General features: G+C 45.2%; 1 protein-coding gene across 1 annotated transcript in view; it reads right to left on the bottom strand.

Annotated features, from left to right (window-relative positions):
- The window catches only part of DYNC1H1 (dynein cytoplasmic 1 heavy chain 1), a 67,735-nt gene extending 55,023 nt beyond the window's left edge, over window positions 1-12,712 (bottom strand). Inside the window, exons 1-5 of the mRNA XM_061181265.1 lie at window positions 12,303-12,712; window positions 3,801-3,888; window positions 1,650-1,823; window positions 1,157-1,412; window positions 432-618 (exon numbers count right to left, since the gene is read on the bottom strand). Of these exons, the coding sequence (XP_061037248.1) occupies window positions 432-618; window positions 1,157-1,412; window positions 1,650-1,823; window positions 3,801-3,888; window positions 12,303-12,555 (958 nt within the window). The 5' untranslated portion in view covers window positions 12,556-12,712. The remainder of the gene's footprint in view (window positions 1-431; window positions 619-1,156; window positions 1,413-1,649; window positions 1,824-3,800; window positions 3,889-12,302) is intronic.
- Between the last annotated feature and the right edge of the window lie 10,651 nt (window positions 12,713-23,363).

Below are 23,363 nucleotides of genomic sequence, written 5' to 3'. Positions count from 1 at the left end.
ACAGGGAGGAGGGCAGAGAACAGAGGAAAGGGGCAGGTAAATAGCGGAAGAGAAAGTACTGACCAGCTCTCCTTCCACAGACCTGTGGGCAAAGAACTTCTGCTTAACGTAAACCATGTTTCTGCTTGGATTGTCAAAAGCACACTTGACTTTACACTATAAAACTACAGCCTACTCAAGGAACCAAGTAACTGAGAAACAGGAGGGAAGCTCCCAGGGTGCCCTGTACTCATGCCTAGAAACTGGCTTATGTTCTTAAAACCCCGGAAGGGAAAGGGAGGTATGTGGGAAAATCATTTTCATTACCTAGAGCTGGGGAAAAGATAAGATGCAAAGGAGTAAATAGTCAAGAAAGATGGTACATCTATTAATTTGCATCACAAAACCCAGGTCAACAGCTTACTGATCAGACTATCAGCTCTAGTTTTTACCTGTGTCAGTGTCGAAGCTGACGGTGGCATGGAAACGCTTGCCGTGTTTCAAGATATCCAGAGTCAGGAGAACTTCTGGGCTCTCTCGTTTCTCCTGGATGCGGTATAACGCACGTTCCAAGTTTAGCCAAAAACTAATTTCCTGTAAGGCAGTTCCTGAGGCAGGATCTCGATCAAGTTTGGTCACCTTAAATATAAAATAACGTTCAAGAGTATTCAGCGTTTAAACAAAGGTAGAAAACGTACCGTTAACTAAAAATATGCATTATTATTTAGTTTTTACATTTCAAGTAGATTTCCTTCCTTGTATTATAAGCGGTTTAGTTTGAAATCAAAGGTCCGGACTTCCCTGGCGGTCCAGTGGTTAAGACTCCACATTCCCACTGCAGGGGGTGCGGGTTCGATCCCTGGTTGGGGAACTAAGATGCTACATGCCACAAAGTGCAACCAAAAAAAAAAAAAAAAAAAATAGAAATCAAAGGTCTGAGACAGCTGAGATTAGCGTTCTCTCAGGGATGGTATTTAAACCATGTCACACGGTACCCTGACCACTCCACTCCACCTGGGCCGACATTAATCCTCCACTGAGCATTCCCAGGACCAGTGGGAGGTACTGCTAACAGTCATCACAGAAGTCACCTCATTGACAAGAACTCGGACAGGTTTTCTCACAGATATTAAAGAGTAAAGCATTTTACATGATATTTTCAATACTGTGCTCTTACTTTTTGAATTTCTCGGATCCAGCGGTTAACTCCAGATTGTAACTGATTGAGAAAAGTTGGGTCTTCAACCTTATCTCCAAAGTCTGTAACTTTTGGCTTTTCTCCATGCTCATAACACTGTTTTGCAACATTTGTAATAATTGGATGAATGGGCAGGCTGATCTCTGGAATTTCAATATTCTGCTGCAGGTGAAGGAGTCCCATTTCAAGTTCTGCAATCTTTTTTTCAACTGAAGGAGCCATTTTATCACCATCCCTAAAAAGACAGGAAATACCTCAAACTTTAGTGCGCTATTGGTCTCCAAAGAGATTCTACTATTTCAGGTCTGTCAAATATTAATAATATACATTTTATTAATGCAACAGATTTACATCCTCTTGGTTTACTAGCTTTTCCCTCCCAATTTCTGAATTTTACATCATCTTCCACAGTGTGTTGTGAACATTAAGTAAAATACGGCATTCAAACTAACGAAGGAAAAATGGTTTTTACCTGTCTGCCTTGCCAGACTCTCTGATATAGGACTTAAAAAAAGGAGCCACCGCATTGCTAATGAAAGAGTGCAAGGTTTCATACGGCGAGTCTTCACTGAGTGTGAGGACTCGGAGCTGGGAAGATACTGGCTTGTCTGCATCAATCACTGGAGTTCGTTTAATGAACGCCAAGCTGAAAGAACGGAAAAGAAAAAATTAGAACAAAGAGTCTCATTCTTCATCAGTTTTAAAACTGCAGCCTTCTTTGTGTGGCATGCAAACTAAGATTCATTTGAATGTTTTGATTTACAAATCATATTAGAAATAGACTAAATTGTTGCTTTTCTAATAGTGAAATACATTGCTTCTCTTTCTTTACTCACCTATGTGAGAACTAGCAAATCAAGGTTAAGGTTATAACATGTGACCACGAAAGCAGGCCAAGTTAGTTTATCTCATATGGGGGTTGAGTTCATAACCTTGCCCTCAGGAAAACTAACCTCCCTAGCAACTGCAAGTTACAACAAGCCCCGATTAACTTAAATCCGATCTCATAATAATTTGTCCCATTCATTTATGGCATTGAATCACATGTCAACTTGACTAAACAAAAGTCACCTGCAGGTTGAAGTGACGAGAGAACATTCCAGGCCCCTACAGCCTGGCCTAAACCAACCCTTCCAGTTTCATCTCCTGCTACGCACCCCCTACCCCACCTGAGACACCCTTTAAACTACATGGCCCATTCTCTAAACTTCATGGGCTTTTGTGTAGTTGCTTAAGAAACCTATATTCATCTGCTGAAATTCCAAGTAACCCCCAAAACCCAACTCCAGCATCACTTCTCCCATGGGGCCGTCCCTAAGCAGAAGCCATCTCCCCAGTCTTCATGGTTCATGGCATTCTACACCGCTAAGATTTCGCCAAGTATTACAGCTAGTTGTGTATCTGCCATCCTTTCTCCCAAAAGACCGTAAACTTCTTGGGAAAAGGAACTATGTTTTATTCCTTTGCACACCTACTGCTGTATCTTACACATAACAGGTGCTCAAAGGTGGTTGAATTAACCGCTTCAACAGAAGCAATATTTGAATTTTCCAGTCCTCATATTATGTATATGTACTTTATACCTAATACTTCACATTATTCTAAAAAGTCAGTGAAGCTTCCTGATGTGACACGCTGAGAAGGAACACAGTCACAGTAGTATTCCTGCTGAAAATGTGCAATTTGACTGTAACCATGGAGGAACATCAGACAGATCCAATGGAGGGGCAGTCCATCAAACTACTGGTCTGCACTTATCAACAATGTCAATGTCATCAAAGACACAGAAAGAAAGACACAGAATTGGATTCTGGATTATGGGAGAAATACTGTAGGGGACATTATTGAGAAAATATGAATATGTACTATACCTAGAGTAATACTGTACCAAACTTTCTGGAATTTGAAAATTGTACTGAGGCTATGAACAAGAATGTTCTTGTTCTTAGGAAATGCTGTGAAGTATTTAGGGATAAAGAGGCAGGTTGTAACTCTCAAATGGTTCAGGAAAAAAAATGATGATGCAAACGTGGCAAATGTTAACTGACATCTGGGAGTTCTACATGCTATCCATGCAACTCTTGTAAGCTTGAAATTATTCAAAATAAAAAGTTTTAAAAAGCCAATGCAAAATAAACATTTACGCATTTGAATTTGAATATGTCTACTGGAGTATGAACTGGCACAACCTTTTTAAAAGGTGGGAAATCTGGTAACACACATTAAAGACTTCAATGATGCATCGCATCTGAACCAGTAATGCTATCTTTAGGGATTTATCCTAAAAAGAATCAGACCGGTACCTATGAATGTTTACTACTTACTTATAATAATGAAAACTCAGGTATACTCTGAGAGCATTATTAGATATGCTAAGTACATTATGGCTCAAACCTAGAATGGATGATGCCATGATATGGCAATTAAAATAAAAATATTTTAGATTTTATACTGACTTGGAGATCCTCTTAATTTGAATAAATAAAATCAAAGATAAGAAACTGAATTAAAGAGCAGAAATCTTCTGAGTGTTTTCTTAGTATCTTTGTCTGACTCGATTAGGATTTACATTTAATCCTCACAAGTTTATAGTCCAAAATAATGGTATATTCATACTACTCACCTATTGGACTTAACTCCATAATGAATGTCTATGTTGATGTTATAGGAAATAAATTCTTTTTCTTCTTCTCCTTCATCACCAACATCCTCTACAAATCATAATAAATATTCTATCAAATTCATGTCAGTATTCCAATTTTTAATTTATCAACTGTTCAGAGCACGATTAGCCTCACCCCAACCCCAGCCTGACGTTTAAACCCCTACGTGACTTGGCTCTACTTAATTCTCCCTTCCACCCATTTTTTTCTGACTGCTGACCCAGGCACTTATTTGCTGTGTGATCTTGGGCAAGGTTCTTAACCTCTTGGCACCTCCGTTTCCTTGTTTGTAAACCGGGTACGCACTGGCAAGCCTGGGTCGTTGAATGACTGACTGAGCCGCTGCCTAGAGCGGGCCCTGGCCCCAGGGCGGCGGTGCTAGGTGGTGTCCGATAAGGCCAAGTTCTCCCCCACCGCATCCCAGCAGTCTCATCCCCTGTGCTCCAGTCACAGAGGTCGCTTCCCACCCCCAGCCCCAGTGTATTCTGCTCAGGTGTCTACTCAGCACTTTCTATGCGACAGGCATTACTTTAGGCGCATCACACATCTACCCCTCACGGCAACACTGTGGGGCTTGGCATGACTATTATTCTTATTTTCCAAGCAAGGAATGTAAGTAAATTGCCCTCAGATATGTGACTGGAAAGGGACAGAGTGAAAATTCAGAAGTCTGATTCCAAACCCCGGGTCCTCACCAGTACACAGCCTGCCCTCTTCCCTCTTTAAGGCCCCTACAGGGAAACCCCATCAAGAAAACTGCTATCAAGAAACATCCCCAGGTCACCAAGGGGGCATTCACCTGGCTGTCCTCTCTGCTCTTATAGCGCTTTCAGAGCCTCCTCTGGGGTCAATTTATGAATACAGCAGTAATCTGAAAAAGCTTACTGGAATTTAATACTAAGATAACTCAAGATGCATGTGAATACAATTTCTAGATAGTTAAAAATGAAAATTGAAAAATTAATATAAAAATCATAAAAATGGGAAGTAATACTAACCTCTAGATCTAGTACTAATCAGCTAGATGCGTACACCCTCTAGCTGAATTATCTTTGGTACGACATACTGTATGGAATAACTGCATTAGCAACAATTAATATCGAAGGATTAATCTAACTTGATATGTACGATTCGCCCTCACTTCTAAGTCATGGTGTAATAACAAAGGCAGTAGACTTAACTAAGTGATCTCGGGAAAGTCATTTTTCTTCCTCTCAGCTTCAAATTCGTAAAATGTAAAAGGAGCAACAGAGGAGGGGGTGGGATATTAAATTAGGTGGTCTATAAGGTTTCTGTAAATGCTAAAAACTATGAGCAAAAGCTATTTGCCTCTTTCATTTTAAGATGAGACAAATACAAAATTCACACTAAAAGAATATAAAATATTAGTATATTTATTTATATATATATAAATATATATTTATCAAGACAATAACTCTTCCAAAATGTTGTTTTTAGTATAACTTTAGGAAGGAGAGGAGGAGTGAGTGGCAGAACATTTTCGCATGCCAGTGACTTCCTAGCTGTTTTTTAAAATTACTAACTACCTCAAAAAAAAACCCCAAACCAACCAACCGAGTTTTCTAACTACTGAAATGTGGACATACCACAAGATAAGATAAATCATACTGCCTGAAACCAACCAAACATATAATTGCAATCTGTAAAACACAAAGACAAAGAGTATAAGGAAATACCCCCAAACTAAAATAGTTGTCAGGGTGGTGAGATTATGAAATATTTTTTCCCTTGATTTTTGGAACTTTCAGTAATGCTGTTCTATGATTTATATAAAATATATGTCATTAATATAACACCCAAACAATAAATAGACGATAAAAGTAACATTCTATAATCACCAAAGGAAATTACTAAGTAAAAATATGCTGTAACTTTGAATCATCTCTTCCTCCCGGACAGAGCAGAGCGGCATCCTCTATACAAATAAAATCATATAGAAAACATGCCGACTGGACACAACATCTAACCACATCCCCAGCACATCCTAATGCAAACAGGGTTAAAGGAACCGGGCGGCAGGCCAGGCAACGAGTCACGGCTGTCTCCGGACCACTGTGAACGCCCAGCCCAGCCCGCACTAGGAATAACACTGCAATGCAGCAGGAGATGGCTGGGGCTCGGGAATGCACACACGATGACATAATCCTCAGACATGGGTATGCAAAATAGGTGTCCTCTACTGCTCTGTAAAATTCTAACTTCCTTTGATGACAGTAATTTATGCAAGTCATTATTAATATCAGCCATAGACTACATTTTGGATTAGTTTTTTAACGCTATTCCCCATAAATACGAAGATCATATGAAGTCTGAGGATGTCTGATTCCCATTATAAAGAACACATGACATTGTTTTATAAACTGCCAAACAATTTAAACTTTCCTGCCTCTTTATAAATTATATTTTCCAAATAACAATAATTCTATTTCTGCAGAAACTTTTTAAAAAAATTGATTAAAGGACGAGAGAAAGACACTTAATTGTTGATTCCTAACAAAGAGGGTACCAATCCTGCTATATTAGAGGCTTATATACGAACACAATCCGCACGTTTATCAGGAAATACCACTTTGGGTAAAGTTTGAACCAGTTTCCTAATGATGCTAAAGTTACTGGTTAATACACAGACTGATACTGTGCTGCCTATTAACACATTCAGGGAACTAAAATACCAGCACAGAAAGTGCTGCGCCCGACTCTCGAGTTCCTGTGCTGCAAGCCATACTGATACACATTACAGCGCCCTGCGGACATTTCTTTGGTTAACTTCTGAGAGTTTATCAAATTTCTAGAGATGTTCAAAATCTCATTTAGCACTATTCTGCGTATGCTTCTATTGAAAGATGAATGTACTTCAAAGAACGAGTGATTTGTATCATTGCATTGTGAATTAGGTGAGCAATGTGCCTCATTTAATGAAATACAAACAGATGCACATTCAATTACCTTAAGACTCATACCACCTCTCCTAGGTAGATGGGTATGTGTCCACAGACTGGTGAACAGGCAACTGCAAAAGGGCGAGGGGAGGCTGCCGGCTCCCCTGCCCTTGGTCATCCCCTCCTTCATTCTCCCCTCCCAACGTTCTCCAGCCACAGGGCAAGCCTCTTCTCAAGCTAGCAAATGAAGCCAGTCATTTTCTTTGGCCAGATTATGTGTTACATGTTCCTGGCTCTCTTTGTCTTTCCTCTTCTTTTCCCTTTAAAATCCAAACAGACTTCTAATACCACATTATTTTGGCCGATCACTGTCATACACACCCTCCCCTTTTTTCTCCAGTGGTCGCTCTAGTGTTCCCCTTTCCCATCCCTGGTACTTTCTCCAGCCACCTCAACGCCCACCCACCCTTCTGTCCTCCCGCTGAGGCTGTGACTTCTTCGCAACCACTCCCTGCCCTGCACAAGGCTAAGAGCGTGGTGAGAGTCTTGAGTCTTCTCTTCCATCCATAACATTGCTGGGAATTTGAAAGGAGGGTTGAACCCCATGTAATCCTTGTACACAAGGTAAAACTGGGGCTCCTTTTGACATTTCCAGAAAAAAAGAGAAGTGAAAAAAACTAAGTCAGTAATGCCTAAAGGATTTAAGACTTCATGCTTTTTAAGGCTAACACTAATTCAAAAGAAATAACTGCTATGAAGTAAATGAAAACAAACACTCCTATTTAATGGATACCAAGGAATTCAACAGAGAAATTAGTTCTTAGGTTTCAGAATCCTTCTTAAAACATCCTTTTCCTAACTGGGTCTTAAAATCCTGCGGTTTTGGTTTCCTCACTCGTGACAGAGGCGCTGGACTAAATCTCTCCCGCCGTTCCCAGCCTGATACTCCACGATGCTGAGAGACGAAATTTCCATCTGTCTTTACTTTTTAAAAAGAAGTAATGACTGCTTTCCCTTTCCTGTACATGAATTTCACTCACTACGAAACACCTCACTTTGAAACGCATCTTGTTGCAGACTGCTTTGTCCTACAGAGGGCGGAGGGCCCACCTACAGCGTGACAGCGCAGGACAGCAAGAACCCAGGTTGATGGACTCCCGGCCCAGTGCTCCAAGACAGTGCCGGGTCACAGTAAATGTTTCCTATTAATTTATTAATCATTTTATTAACCATTTTGGGGTCTAAGCCAGAAATGAATACTTTTTTTTTTTTATAACTAAGTTTTTTTTTTTAAACATCTTTATTGAAGTATAATTGCTTTACAATGGTGTGTTAGTTTCTGCTTTATAACAAAGTGAATCAGTTATACATATACATATGTTCCCATATCTCTTCCCTCTTGCATCTCCCTCCCTCCCACCCTCCCTATCCCACCCCTCTAGGTGGTCACAAAGCACGGAGCTGATCTCCCTGTGCTATGCGGCTGCTTCCCACTAGCTATCTATTTTACATTTGGTAGTGTATATACGTCCATGACACTCTCTCACCCTGTCACATCTCACCCCTCCCCCTCCCCATATCCTCAAGTCCATTCTCTAGTAGGTCTGTGTCTTTATTCCCGTCTTGCCACTAGGTTCTTCATGACCTTTTTTTTTTTTTTTCCCTTAGATTCCATATATATGTGTTAGCATACTGTATTTCTTTTTCTCTTTCTGACTTACTTCACTCTGTATGACAGACTCTAACTCCATCCACCTCATTACAAATACCTCCATTTCATTTCTTTTTATGGCTGAGTAATATTCCATTGTATATATGTGCCACATCTTCTTTATCCATTCATCCGATGATGGACACCTAGGTTGCTTCCATGTCCTGGCTATTGTAAACAGAGCTGCAATGAACATTGTGGTACATGACTCTTTGTGAATTATGGTTTTCTCAGGGTATATGCCCAGTAGTGGGATTGCTGGGTCGTATGGTAGTTCTATTTTTAGTTTTTTAAGGAACCTCCATACCGTTCTCCATAGTGGCTGTATCAATTTACATTCCCACCAACAGTGCAAGAGTGTTCCCTTTTCTCCACACCCTCTCCAGCATTTATTGTTTGTAGATTTTTTGATGATGGCCATTCTGACCGGTGTGAGATGATACCTCATTGTAGTTTTGATTTGCGAAATGAATACTTTTAAACCATCAATCTACTACATTTCTTCTCTTTTTAGGGAAATTAAGTCCTCAGAAAAATAATGTTTAGAACGCCACAAAAACATTCCCCACACATCTCCCTATGCCACCACGTCTCTAGGAAGCTGAGTCCTGTAAGGAGCACCGGCTTTCTTCCAGTCAGGAGTCTTCCAGACTCCAGTCATCTCTGCACTAATGAAGAGAGGGTAAAACCCCCTGAGCTATGTACGTCAGGAACAACTAAAAATCCCAAGCTTCGGGGAAGCACCGACTAAAGGCAGCCACTACTTCCAGTCTTAAAGACAAAGCTCCAAGGGTAACACACCTGAGTGGAACAAAACCGAACCAAAACCCCACAGCACCCGTTCCCAGCCTGGTCCCAGACAAGCCCTGGAACCACCACTCCAGCAGCTGCACACCGCAACATCCTTACCGGTCCCTACCTTCACCACCCAACCTTTCATGGGACGGAACACACCCCAAAATGCACTTCAGGTAAAAAGCGCTACAGAAGTGTCATTAACATCGCAATATGCCTATCACGTAGGGATCACCTACCTGGTCATACTTTTAGAAGTACGCTATGAGGAAAACAATTTTCTATAGGCCAGGAATTACAGGAAGGAGATTTCTCTTTTTAAAACGGGGAGCTACAATTTAACATTCCCTTTCACCAACTCTTCACTATCAAAATTAACTGTTAGGGGGACTTCCCTGGTGGTCCAGTGGTTAAGACTCCGCGCTTCCACTGCAGGGGGCATAGGTTAGATTCGATCACTGGATGGGGGACTAAGATCTCGCATGCCTCGCAGTGTGGCCAAAAAAAGAAAATAATGATAAACTGTTATAGTCACAACCTTTATTCTACACTTTAAAGAAGGCTCTACTTTAACAAAAAAAGTGTAAAGCTAGCTGGAGTACTTAAAAAAACATATAGAGATAGACCTTCATATAAAAAAAGCTTCTATATTCAATTACATGTGTTCGGAAAATTCTTTCCATAAAAAAGGGGGGAAGTGGGGGGAAGATAAAGTAAAAGTAACTTCTCCTGTTCATTAAATAAATTATATGACTTCATTGTTGGTGGCGGTCTTTATTCAGTTTAAACCATTCAGATTTATTCTCCATATCATAATGCAAGCCTGCCTTTTCACTGTAAATAACTACTGGATGTTCGTATTTGATTAAATGTGCAAATGGCAATGCTAACTCATAAAAACCAGCCCTCCTTCTAAGTGACCTGGGTTAACACTTATATCTAAATTATGCTAGTGTAGCCAGGATGCTAATAAGACTGATGGGACCACATAGTTTTTCCTCAGATTTTTCTAAGTGAAAAATAAGTTAAGACAGGTTTAATTACTAGAAATACTTCCAGGACTTTTATAAATCCAGGAATGAGATAGGATTTCAATTGTAGACAGTCTCATTACCTAGTCAACATTCAAAAGTGCAAGTCATTATGGAGCCAAGATTTGGATGCGTGGATACCCGCTTTGCTGAAAGCAGAAAATGTACCCATCAAGAAAACAGAGGTGATTTGCACCAGAAAGCATTCAACAGAAATAGGGTCCCCCTCCAATAATTTTAGCAAAGTTCAATTCTAAGGTGTTTGAGAAACGTGAATCACTGAGGAGCACTCTAGAAGCAAAGAACAAAACCTACAATTTTTTTCTGTAAAAAAGAAACTGAGACCTAAGGTAGAAATCACTGATTTCAAAACAAAAACAGTGCAGTGAAAATATGATCAAGAATTAGCCAAGGTAAAGCTACTCAAAATACAATAACAATGTAGATTAAAATGGATTTTAATAAAATAATGTATATTCATTAAAAAACGACCAGAAAGACAGATACCAAAATGCTGACAGTGGTCATATCTAGGTCGAAGGATTTCAGGTGACTTTAATTTTATCTGTACACTTTAATTTTCTATCGTGACTATATACTTTTTTTGAAAGAAAATAGATGAATTAAAAAAAATTTTTTTAAACAGTAGTGGTTTCCATGCGGGAAAACAACCCCAAACATAAAAGAAAACCCTAAACAACTTTAATTCTCTAAATATGCCTGGATGGCTTATTTGCTTTGAACATTCCTTGTGGATCTAAGAAAAATACTCTTTCACACTCGCTGACCCTCCTGCAGAGGCCAATGCTACAATGAAGCATCTCCTGAGTAGGAAAAACCTTTGAAAGAAACAAACTATCTGCAAGAACCGAAGTGTGTGTAGCGGTGAGAGGGGGGTGGTGAGGCAGATAGTTGAGATTCTCTTACTGACAGAACCATACAGCTTTTGAGATTATAAGAAGCTTGTCTCCGAACACTTTCAGACAATGCCCAATCCTTGGTGCTAAGCTAGCATTTACCTGGACATCATCCTTGGCTTCCCGGATGGACGGTGCCACACCCATACATGTGCTGTCAAATAAGCTCGACACTGGCTACAAAATGGTCTTAAAGCATCAAGGGGAAACCCTCCCTGAAGGCAAGCTCCACTCTCAAGAGGAACCTAGGCTTGCTTTTGGGAGGTCACTATTTGAGGAGACTGCTGGAATATGCAAACCTTTTGTCCCGTCCCTCCACTAGGTGCCTAACCTAAGTCTTTCTCCTTTTAAGATCTGTAAAATAGATTCAAAGACCATTGGGTCATCATTAGGATCATCTAAGCATCACACAAATACAAGGCATGATGAAGGAAAACAAGCAGTGGACTGGAAACTGAGATGCTGAGTCTAGCCTAGGGAGTAGGATTAGCCGGTGTGACCTTGGGGCAGTCACTTCGACTGAGCCTCAGTTTTCTCGCGTCTGAAGTGGGCAGATGCACCCACTCAGCAGGGACAGCATGAAGTCCAAGAGGGAGACCTGCGTGCGCTATCCACCCAGAACAGTGATGCCCCGCTCGCAGCCGGGGCTGTCACTGTCACTCCTCGGGCCTCGGCATCTGGGTCCGCACAAGGCAGAGGCAGGGATGCCCGCCGGTCAAGGCTCCCCCAGCTCCGGCTCGCCAGGATCTCCCCCTACACCCGACGACCGAAGGACCACAATCCAGGCTGCCCCCGGCGCCGCCCCTGACACATCCCTCCCGAGGCCGGCCTGGCCTGGACACAAATCGAAACCGAAAAGCCCATGTGACATTGGAGGCCGGCATGCGGCCTCCGCCCGCTCTCAGCCCGGGAGACACTGTCTCCACCCAACTCGGCCATCTTGAGGCCGAGCAGACAAAGCGATCCCATTGTTGCGGGTGACGGCGAGGCTGGGCGCCCTCCTCCGTCCCCGCGACCCGGAAGGGGGCACCCTGGGGCCCCGGCGGCAAGGGGTGTGGCGGGAGCGAGGCGGGGCACCGGGGGACCCGCCGCAGCCCCGGCCCCGCACCTTTGAGCGTGGAGCGCTCCACCAGGACCGTGTGCACCTGCGGGTCCGAGAGGAACTTGCGCATCTGCTCCAGGGCGCTCTTCTCCTCCAGCGCCGCCTCGAGCGCGGCCGGGGCCTCGCCGCCATCCTCCAGCAGCAGCGGCACCAGCTTGCGCAGGTGCTTCTGCAGCACCGACACGTCGGCCACGTTCTGCACTGCCGACACCTCCAGGCCGGCCGAGCCGTCCTCGCCGCCGCCCCCGGGCTCCGACATGGCGCCGCGCTCGGGACCCGCAGGCAGCGCTGAGAAGGCGGCCGCGACTCGGCGCGAGAGCGAGCGGGCAGGCGCACGAGAGAAACGGGCAGCACACGCCGACCGCCCGCTAGCCCGCTGCTGACTGAGGAGAGTGAGCGCCGGCTCCTCCCTAAAGGCCGCCGCCCGCCGGCCCCGCCCCGCCGCCGCCGCCGCCGCCGCCCGCCCGCCTCCCGCCGCCCGCGGCCGGCGCCCGCCGCAGCCACTGGGCCCCCTCACGGTACCGACGTCACGACGTCGCGCTCAGGCGGCCCGGGTGACTCCGCCGCGCAGCCTTCTGGGACTCGTAGTTCCAGTGCTGGGCGGGGCTCCGCAATACCCACACCTCAAGCCCTAAAGGTGGGAACTTGCGGGGGGCGGTGAGAGGTGGTCAGGGACTACGTCTGTCCTGTTCACTGCTGTGGACTCAGCGAACAGCACAGAGCCTGAGACACTGCACTAATACTGAATGAATGAATGGTGTTAACGAGCTAACGTGTTTTGAGCACTTAGCCTGTGCCTGACATTGTTCTAAGCACTTAACCCGTGTAGTTTCTTTGAACGAATGAATGACTACGATGTGTTGAGCTAGAATATAGTCATCTGTGTTATTAAATATACATAGGGAGACTGAGGATCTTTTTCAGAGGGGGAGGAGATGAGGGAAGTGTCACATTGCTAGGAAAGAGGGAGGTTGGGAGGGGACATTCCCAGAGCAGGAAGCAGCTTCTGCAAAAGCAGAGAGGCCTGACTGCAGGAGCGATGTACGGGAAAGCCAGGAGGTGACGCCTGAACGGTGGGGTGAAGCCTGGCTGTTGTGGGTCCTGGTTGCTAATGGCAAAATAATTCCCCCCAGAATGCCGTGAGGACCACGGGGGAGACCTACAAGCATCCACCTGGAATAGCAGCCGGGGCTGACGCTGTCATTCCGATGGCCTCAGCATCTGGGTCCACACAAGGCAGGGACTGCCGTGCCTGCCCAATAAGTTTTCCCCCAGCTCCCATTTGCCTGGACCTCCTCCAGTACACCGAGATGACATAAGGGCCAGAATTCAGGCTGCCCACATTCTTGGTCTAGAAATGAGTTATTATAAGGAGCATTAATTGGCTTTTGAAAGTTCAAACTCATCACTCGCTTCTTAAGTTGGGTGGAGGAAGGGAAGCCAAAGGTGCTATTTTTATATCAATGTGCACAGTCAGAGAGCTGAATCCTGATTGGTAGAATGATGATGGGATGATCTGATTTCCCCAAATCATCTTTGGAAAACTGCAAAACATGCAGTATGCCTATTCTTGCTCAGTTACCCAGTGCCAAGCCCCAGAAACTGCTGGAACATGAAGACTAATCAGATGATTCTTGTCTTTAAGAAGCTCATGGCAGAGGGGACAGATTAATATCCCATCCTCCTCCTGCCTTCCATCAGTCCACTCTTTTTTGTGTGTGGAATTTTTTAAATTGAAGTATAGTTAATGTACAATGTTGTGTTAGTTTCAAATGTACAGCAAAGTGATATATATATATCTGTTTCAGATCCTTTTCTGTTATAGGTTATTATAAGATTTTTTTAAATTTATTTATTTTTGGTTGCGTTGGGTCTTCGTTGCGGTGCGCAGGCTTCTCATTGCGGTGGCTTCTCTTGTTGCGGAGCAGGAGCTCTAGGTGCGCAGGCTTCAGTAGTTGTGGCACACGGGCTCAGTAGTTGTGGCTTGCAGGCTCTAGAGTGCAGGCTCAGCAGTTGTGGCGCGTGGGCTTAGTTGCTCTGCGGCATGTGGGATCTTCCCCGACCAGGGCTCGAACCTGTGTCCCCTGCATTGGCAGGCGGATTCTTAACCACTGCACCACCAGGGAAATCCCTATTGTAAGATATTGAGTGTAGTTCCCTGTGCTATACAATAGGTCTTTGTTGTTTACCATTAATTTGTTTTCTGTCTGTGAGTCTATTTCTGTTTTGTAAATAAGTTCATTTGTATCATTTTTGAAGATTCCACATGTAAGTGATATCATATGATATTTGTCTTTCTCTGTCTGACTTATTTCACACTAGTCCAGTCTTATATCATATGCCCGAGCAGATCTAAATAAACTTCCTGGAAAAATATAAAGCACTGCAATGAGTTTGTGCTATGATCATAATGGTAATGAATAATAGTAACGCCACCAACAACTAACACTGAGAGCTCACTCAATACCAGGCACTCTGCTAAGGGCTGCCCCCTGCCCCATGTCCTTTGGGGTAGGAACAGGGATGGAAGAAAATCTGTTAGGTGCAGGTTAGTGAACTCTGAATTGACCACACACCATTGGAGCCCCAGAAACCCAGCAGCAAACTGGCAGATGGAGAGAGGCTGCTTGCAGCCTGCACCGTGAGTCAGCATCACCCAGGAGACGCAGCCATTTGGGCATCCACGGGACTCAAACATCTGCAATCTGGCTCCGAGCCAGGGCAACAGAGCAGCACGCTCCGGATGTACAGCCCTATATGTGTGATAGGCTCGAAATTAAAAGTGTTTGTTGTTTCTAAGGGAATGGAAATCAGAGGAACCTGAACAATCTGTCTACAAGGATCCATACATTGATCAAACGTGCTTGCATTTCTGTTTTCTAAAGATGTTTGCTGTGTTGAATAAATACATCGTAAGAAGAATGGTCAATGTTGATTGACTGCTTACAGAGTGCCCAGCACTCTAAATTCCTTATCCTGGGGGCTGGCTAGACTGCCCCCGGCTGACAGGGAAGGGGATATTTTTGTGAGATGCTCCCTTGGCCTCCTGGGGCAGAACTCTGCCCCAAGCTGACTCTGTGTGTGTTGTGGAGCGGGGGGGGCCCTCCACCCAAACCTGGCCTCTCCCACTGCAAACTCCGTTTGGCATCTCCGCTTTCTCATGTCCATAGTAGAGTCTGCTTTCAGTTGGCAGTAGGCAGCGGGTGCTGGCGAGAGAGAGTTCTTTCTAAGTTGATGGGGGATGGTAGTGGCTGCTGGGCCACATGTATTTTATCAGAAGTTGGTGCTGAACGGTCCCCACCCTTCTCCTTCAAGTACTGCACCGGATGGCTCCTCAAATCCAAGTTGGGGGCTCCTTCTCATCCCCATCTTCCCTCTCCCTCTCCCTCTCCCAACCCTGGGCCACACTGAGCCCTCAGCGGAAGTCCGGCTGGCCCAGCACCTTCAGGCCCTGCGTCTGGCATCCCCCTCTTCCCCCTCGAAATTCCACATTGGGCTCGCCCATTCATTCATTCATTCATTCATTCCATGGGCTCATTCCCAGCACCAGCAGGGCCTGGCGCAACGTGGGTGCTTGGTTAATGGCTGTGAAAGCAACGCCTCACGCCCCGGGAACGCGGTGCCGGGTGGCAGCGGCGGCCGGTCCACAGGGCATAGTTTGGATTTTGACCTTCCCAGCTGCTCGAAACCAGGCAGCGTCATTCCGTCGCCAGCGCGGGACTCCACCCACTTATCGCTCACCGGGCTACAGGACACTTTCTGATGAAGCTCGTCCTGGCATCCCCCCCTTTTCTGTCTCGGTTCCTTGTCTACTGAGCCTCTGGGTGAGTCTGGAACCACCCCGGGCTCCTGGCGACTTTGAGCCGGGCTGGACGCGGCTGGGGGGCGGGGGTGGGGGGGGTGGGAAGCGCCCCTAAGGAACAGAGCGGTCGCTTGGCGCCCTCTAGTGGCGCAGCGGAGGACGCGCACCCCCGAATCTTTTCCTGTCGCTCCTAGGCCTCCTCCCAGCCTGCTGCCCCATCCGTCCCGGGGACGCCTCCAGGCTCACCTTCCCAAGGTCACCCGGATGACTCGTCCAGGGTCGCAAAGCCAGCAATGGCGGTGACCAGAGGGGAATGCCAGCCCGTGGTCCAGCCTGCATCCCACCGCCCATTGATAAAGTTAGAGATTGCCTCTAATGCAGACAGTTCAGTCTCTCTCCTGCGCGCAAGCCCTCCGGGACGCCTGCCGCTGCCCTGGCCGCTCCTCTGGAGGTACCCAGCCTCTTCTCTTACCTGAGAACGGTCTGTGTCCACAGCCAAGGCCACCGCTCCCTGGGGACGCTGGACCCCACCACCTCTCATGGACGTCGTCTCTGAAATCCTCCCCTCGCCCTCAAACGTTCCCTCTCTCCCTCCTGGGTTCTTCCCGGCCGCGTCCACGCTGCTCCAATGCATCCCTTCTTTCGAGAACCCCCTGCCACAGCTTCCTGCCAGCACTTCTCATGCTTTGCTGACTTTTTCAGGAAAACTCCTTGAAAATGAGCATAGGTGGGGACTGCCTCTCACCCAGCCCAACCCCACACTCCCCCGCCCCCCCCCCCCGCAAGTGCTGTTGTCAAGGTCACCAATGGCCTCCACGTGGCCAAATCCAGTGACCAGTTCTGGGCCCTTCTCTTGCTCGACCCTTGGACGCCATTGACACCTCGCGGCTTGTGTGTGCTGTCAACACTCCCTCCCAGCCCTGTGACACTCAGTACGTCTGCACACCGATGAGTCACAACCTTAGAAGTCACATCTGCTGTTGCTGGGTGCAGCCAATCAGGCCAACTTGGCTGAAAGTGTTAAGACCTATATACGTGCTACTTGTTCTACCTATTGAAAGAGGTGTTGAACTTTTGGCTTATAACTGCAATTGTCTCTCTCCACGCAGGTCAGTCTGTTTTTGCTTCCTGTATTTTGAAGCTCTATTATTAGATACATAAAGCATTGTTGTGTCCTTTTCATGAATCGACCCCTTGATCACCGTGAAACGCCCCACTTTATTCCTAGTAGCATTATTTGCTCTGAAATTTACTTCATCTGATATGAGCATGGTCTCTCTGGCTGGCTTTCTCTGGATCAGTGTTAGTGTGATGTCTTTTCCATCCTTCACTTTTACCCCATCTGTGCCTTTATACTGGGTTGCCCACAATGTTCGTTCGGTTTTTTCCATAAGATGGCTCTAGTAGCACTTAGTTGTCTTTAACTTCATTCGAAACAATTTTGTTAGATTGTATGTGACAGCTGTCACATCAGCGTGCATTTAAAAAAAACTTATCAAAATTGGTGAATTTTTGTGCAGCCATTTTAATATGGAAGATGGAAGAAAAAAAGCAACGTTTTCAGCATATTATGCTTTATTATTTCAGGAAAGGTAAAAACGCAACTGAAATGCAAAAGAAGATTTGTGCAGTGTATGGAGAAGTTGCTGTGACTGATCCAATGTGTCAAAAGTGGTTTTTGAAGGTTTGTGCTGGAGATTTCTCACTGGACGGTGCTCCACGGTCAGGTAGACCAGTTGAAGTTGATAGCGATCAAATGAAGACATTAATTGAGAACAATCAATGTTATACCATGTGGGAGATAGCTGCCATACTCAAAATATCCAAATCAAGCTATGAAAATCATTTGCACCAGCTTGGTTATGTTCATCATTTTGACGTTTGGGTTCCACATAAGTTAAGCGAAAAAAACCTTCTTGACCGTATTTCCCCATGCGATTCTCTACTGAAACGTAAGGAAAATGTTCCGTTTTTAAAACAAATTGTGACGGGCAATGAAAAGTGGATACTGTAAAACAATGTGGAATGGAAGAGATCGTGGGGCAAGCGAAATGAACCACCACCAACCACACCAAAGGCCAGTCTTCATCCAAAGAAGGTGATGTTCTGTATGTGGTGGGATTGGAAGGGAGTCCTCTATTATGAGCTTCTTCCAGAAAACCAAACGATTAATTCCAACAAGTACTGCTCCCAGTTAGACCAACTGAAAGCGGCACTTGACGAGAAACGTCCAGAATTAGTCAACGGAGAACGCATAATCTTCCATCAGGATACCGCAAGACCACATGTTTTTGATGACCAGGCAAAAACTGTTACAGCTTGGCTGGGAAGTTCTGATTCATCTGCCGTATTCACCAGACATTGCACCTTTGGATTTCCATTTATTTCGGTCTTTACAAAATTCTCTTAATGGAAAAAATTTCAATTCCCTGGAAGACTGTAAAAGGTACTCGGAACAGTACCTTTTATCAAAAAGATAAAAAGTTTGGGGAAGATGGAATTATGAAGTTGCCTGAAAAATGGCAGAAGGTAGTGGAACAAAAGTGTGACTACTTTGTTCAATAAAGTTCTTGGTGAAAATGAAAAATGTGTCTTTTATTTTTCCTTAAAAACCGAAGGCACTTTTTGGCCAACCCAATATTTAAAGTGGGTTTCTTATAGTTGGCTCTTGCTTTTGGAAAATCCTATCTGACAATCTCTGCCCTTTATTTGCGGGGTGGTGTGGGGTTAGAGATATGGCTGGGTGAAGTCACCATCTTGCCATTTGTTTTCTATTTGTCCCACCTGTTCTTTGTCCAGAAGTGAGCCCGTGATTCCCCTCCCCGACACCCCCAGAGCTCCCCGTCTCAGTAAACACTGCCTGCCTCAGCCAGGTGCTCAGGGCGTTCCTTGGTGTCTCTGAAAACACTCCCAGCCCCTCACATCTCCATCGGGTCCAGCAGCAAAGCCTGCCACTCTCCCCGGACGCCTCCCAAATCGGACGTCTCTTCCCCACCTGCACTGCCAGCCCCAGCCTGAGGGTCTTCCCCTCTTTCTAAAATACTCTTCCTAACAGAAAGACTCACAGACATAGAAAACAAACTTATGGTTACCAGGAGGGAAAGGGGGGTGGGGGGAGGGATAAGATAGGAGTTTGGGATTAACCGATACACACTACTTTATATAAGATAGATAAACAACAAGGTCCTACTGTATAACATGAGAAACTATATTCAATATCTTGTAATAACCTATAATGGAAAAGAATCTGAAAAAAATATATATATATATGAATCACTTTGCTGTACACCTGAAACTAACACAACACTGTAAATCAGCTATATTTCAATAAAAAATTTTAAAAAATAAAAAATAAAAAGGATGCTCTTCCTCCAGGGTCCTAAAGAACTCGCTCCTTCTCTTCACCAGACCTCTGCTCAAGCGTGACCCCCTTTAGCGGGGCCTTCAAAACACCACCACCACTGCTCACCCCTTTATCTATTGCTTCATTTTCCTCCAGAGCATGTTTCCCTGCACGACACATACTTGTGCTTCTTGCTTAGGGTCTGAGCCCCCAACTAGAATGTGATTCCATGAGGTCCAGGGCTTGCTCTGGTTAACACTGAATCTTAGAGTGGGCCAGTGGCTGGAACTGCATCTTGCTCACTGTGGGTGACGAGGGAATCTTTGAGGCCTGAGGAAATAAACAGAGTAATTCTGTTCCCTCCAGGTGAATTACAGGGTGATTCTAAAAGAACAGAAGTTAAAAAAAAAAAGTGGGACTTCTCTGGCAGTCCAGTGGTTAAGACTCCGCACTTCCAATGCAGGGGGCACGGGTTCAATCCCTGGTCGGGGAACTAAGATCCTGCATGCCACGCGGTGCAGCCAAAAAAAAAAAAAAAAACCAGTATTACTCAGCGAGTGTTAGCTACAAACACTTTTCCCATAGAGGGATTCTTTTCCCATATAGGTTATTACAGAATACTGAGTAGAGTTCCCTGTGCCTTACAGTAGGTCCCTGTTGATTATCTATTTTATATATAGTAGTGTGTATGTGTTAATCCCAAGCTCCTAATTTATCCCTCCCGCTACCCCCCTTTCCCCTCTGGTAACTGTAAGTTTGTTTCCTATGTCTGTGAGTCTGTTTCCATTTTGTAAATAAGTTCATTTGTATCAATTTTTAAATTCCACATATAAGTGATTCATATGATATTTATCTTTCCCTATCTGACTTACTTCACTTAATATGATATTCTCTAGGTCCATCCATGTTGCTGCAAATGGCATTATTTCATTCTTTTTTATGGCTGAGTAGTATCCCATTGTATATATGTACCACATCTTCTTTATCCATTCACCTGTCGATGGACACTTAGGTTGCTTCCATGTCTTGGCTATTGTGAATAGTGCTGCTATGAACATAAGGGGTGCATGTATCTTTTCAAAGTATGGTTTTCTCTGGATATATGCCCAGGAGTGGGATTGCTGGATCATACGGTAGCTCTATTTTTAGGTTTTTTTTAGAGAACCCGGGGGAAGGTTTTTGAAGTGATCTCTGCACTTGTAGTCACAGAACCCAGTAGAGCAAACTCCAACACACAACCTCAGGGAAAGTAAGGGTAACTGTATCAATCATGAGAGGCTGGGTTATACTGTAGGCACAAATGACAGTCAAATCTCAGTGGCTAGAACATTTCTTGCCCCAGCTACATGTCCATCCGGGGTTGGCTGTGACTTTGCCGCATCTGCTCTTATTCTGAGACCCGGGCTGATGGAACAGCTTCTATCTGGAGCACTGTCTGTTGCTTGGTCAGTTCTGGCTGCTATAACAGAATACCATCGACTGGGGGTACTTAAACAACAAACATTTATTTCTCACAGTTCTGGAGGCTGGGAGCCTGGGTTTGGGGGGGCAGCATGGTCCAGTTCTGGCAAAGACTCTCTTCCTGGTTTACAGATGGCTCCCTTCTTGCTGTGTCCTCGCATGGCAGAGAGAGAAATCACCTCTCTAGTGTTTCTTTTCATAAGGGCACGAATCCCATTCATGAGGAATTTACCCTCATGAACTAATTCCCTCCCAAAGGCCTCATCTCCAGATACCATCACATTGGGGACTGGGGCTTTAGCATGTGAATTTTGGGGGCAGGGGACACAAACATTCAGGCCATAGCACCTGTTCTATGGCAGAAGGAAATGAGCTATGGAGAGAACTACATGCTGGCTCTTTGGTTTCTGCTCAGAAATGACACATGTCACATCCTCTCATATTTCATTGGTTGAAGCAAGTCACATGGCCAAGCGTGATGTCAATGGACCAGGATGTATAAACTCACAGGGAGGGGAAATGAAATGCTACAGTAAGTCAGTGAAATATGAGGGCAAAAGGAGTTGTTGTTTCTTTCCTTTTCTTTTCTTTTTTTTTTTTTGGCTACACCACATGGTATGTGGGATCTTAGTTCCCCAACCAGGCATCAAACTTGCGCCCCCTGCATTGGAAGGCAGAGTCTTAACCAATGGACCACCACGGAATCCCCAGAGCTGTTGTTTCTAAGAAAACTAAGTTGAATTCTTTTTTTTAAAAATTTTTATTTATTTATTTATTTATTATTTTTGGCTGTGTTGGGTCTTTGTTTCTGTGCGAGGGCTTTCTCTAGTTGCGGCAAGTGGGGGCCACTCTTCATCGCGGTGCGCGGGCCTCTCACTGTTGTGGCCTCTCTTGTTGCGGAGCACAGGCTCCAGACGCGCAGGCTCAGTAGTTGTGGCTCACGGGTCCAGTTGCTCCGCGGCATGTGGGATCTTCCCAGACCAGGGCTCGAACCCGTGTCCCCTGCATTGGCAGGCAGATTCTCAACCACTGCGCCACCAGGGAAGCCCCAAGTTGAATTCCTATCTGGGAAGACTGGATAAAGGCAAGTCCCTAAAAATAACTGTTGAATTACATTCGAGTCAGACAGGTGACGACGTTGGGGGAAATCATAAACATCTAGAAGGATTCTGTGTGTCAGCCGCTAACGTAGTGCCTTTCAGTCCTCACTCCACTTTAAATAAACCAAGACTGGAAATTAGACACAATCTATCACTGGTGTATGGATTGTGCATGAAAGATGGTGTGGCATTTGAATCGGTGGACTCTTCCCCAAACAAAAGGCTTTGGGCTTTACATGAAAGCCATTGTTGATTCATTCAGCGTTCAGGGCGGGAAACAAACCACTCCAGGTATTTCAAGTAGAAAGGGATTTCATAGAGGGAGTTAAGTGCTTACAAAAAGGCACAGACATCAAGGGCTGCCCCAGACCTGTGCTTTATGTCCCTGTTGCCGCAGCTGTCACCCGGAAGTCAGGGGCTTGCTCCTGTCTGGTCACCCACACCATGAAGCAGGTGACCAGGCAGTGGGATGTAGGTCCAGCTACTGCCAACACACATGCCTGCCATAGCCTGCTTGCCACCCATTGTGCTAATCTCTTTGGAAAGATTACCTCCCAAGGCTTGCATGGGTGTGTTTAATTGGTAAAACCTTATCTCCAACAGAATCCTAGCTGCAAGAGAGTCTGGGAAATATAGATTTTTTTTTTTTAAGTTTTCCTGCCTCTGCAATAGATAATGGGTTAAATATGGTTTGAAAGAAGCTGTGTATTCAGTAAAATTGGCAAATACAGGAGTGTTCTTTTATATATAAAGATATTTTGGGGGGACTTCCCTGGTGGCGCAGTGGATAAGACTCCACGCTCCCAATGCAGGGGGCCCAGGTTCCATCCCTGGTCAGGGAACTAGATCCCACATGCATGCCACAACCAAGGAGCCTCAACAAAGTAGCCTGCCTGCTGAAACTAAGATCCGGTGCAACCAAATAAATAAATAAATATTTTAAAATATATATATATATTTTTTTCTTTTAGACAGTTTAAGTTAAAATAAGTTTTTTAGGGACTTCCCTGGGGGCACAGTGGTTAAGAATCCGCCTTCCAATGCAGGGGACACAGGTTCGAGCCCTGGTCCGGGAAGATCCCACATGCCGCGAAGCAACTAAGCCCGTGAGCCACAACTACTGAGCCTGCGCTCTAGAGCCCAAGAGCCACAACTGCTGCGCCCACGTGCCACAACTACTGAGCCTGTGCTCTAGAGCCTGCGAGCCACAAGTACTGAAGCCTGCGCACCTAGAGCCCGTGTTCTGCAACAAGAGAAGCCACCGCAACGAGAAGCCCGTGCACCGCAACGAAGAGTAGCCCCCACTCGCCGCAACTAGAGAAAGCCCACGTGCAGCAACGAAGACCCAATGCAGCCAAAAA

This window comes from Eubalaena glacialis, chromosome 2 (genome assembly GCF_028564815.1).
Source record: "Eubalaena glacialis isolate mEubGla1 chromosome 2, mEubGla1.1.hap2.+ XY, whole genome shotgun sequence".
In the NCBI taxonomy this organism is placed as follows: Eukaryota; Metazoa; Chordata; class Mammalia; order Artiodactyla; family Balaenidae; genus Eubalaena; species Eubalaena glacialis.
This window is presented reverse-complemented; position numbering and strand designations above follow the sequence as displayed.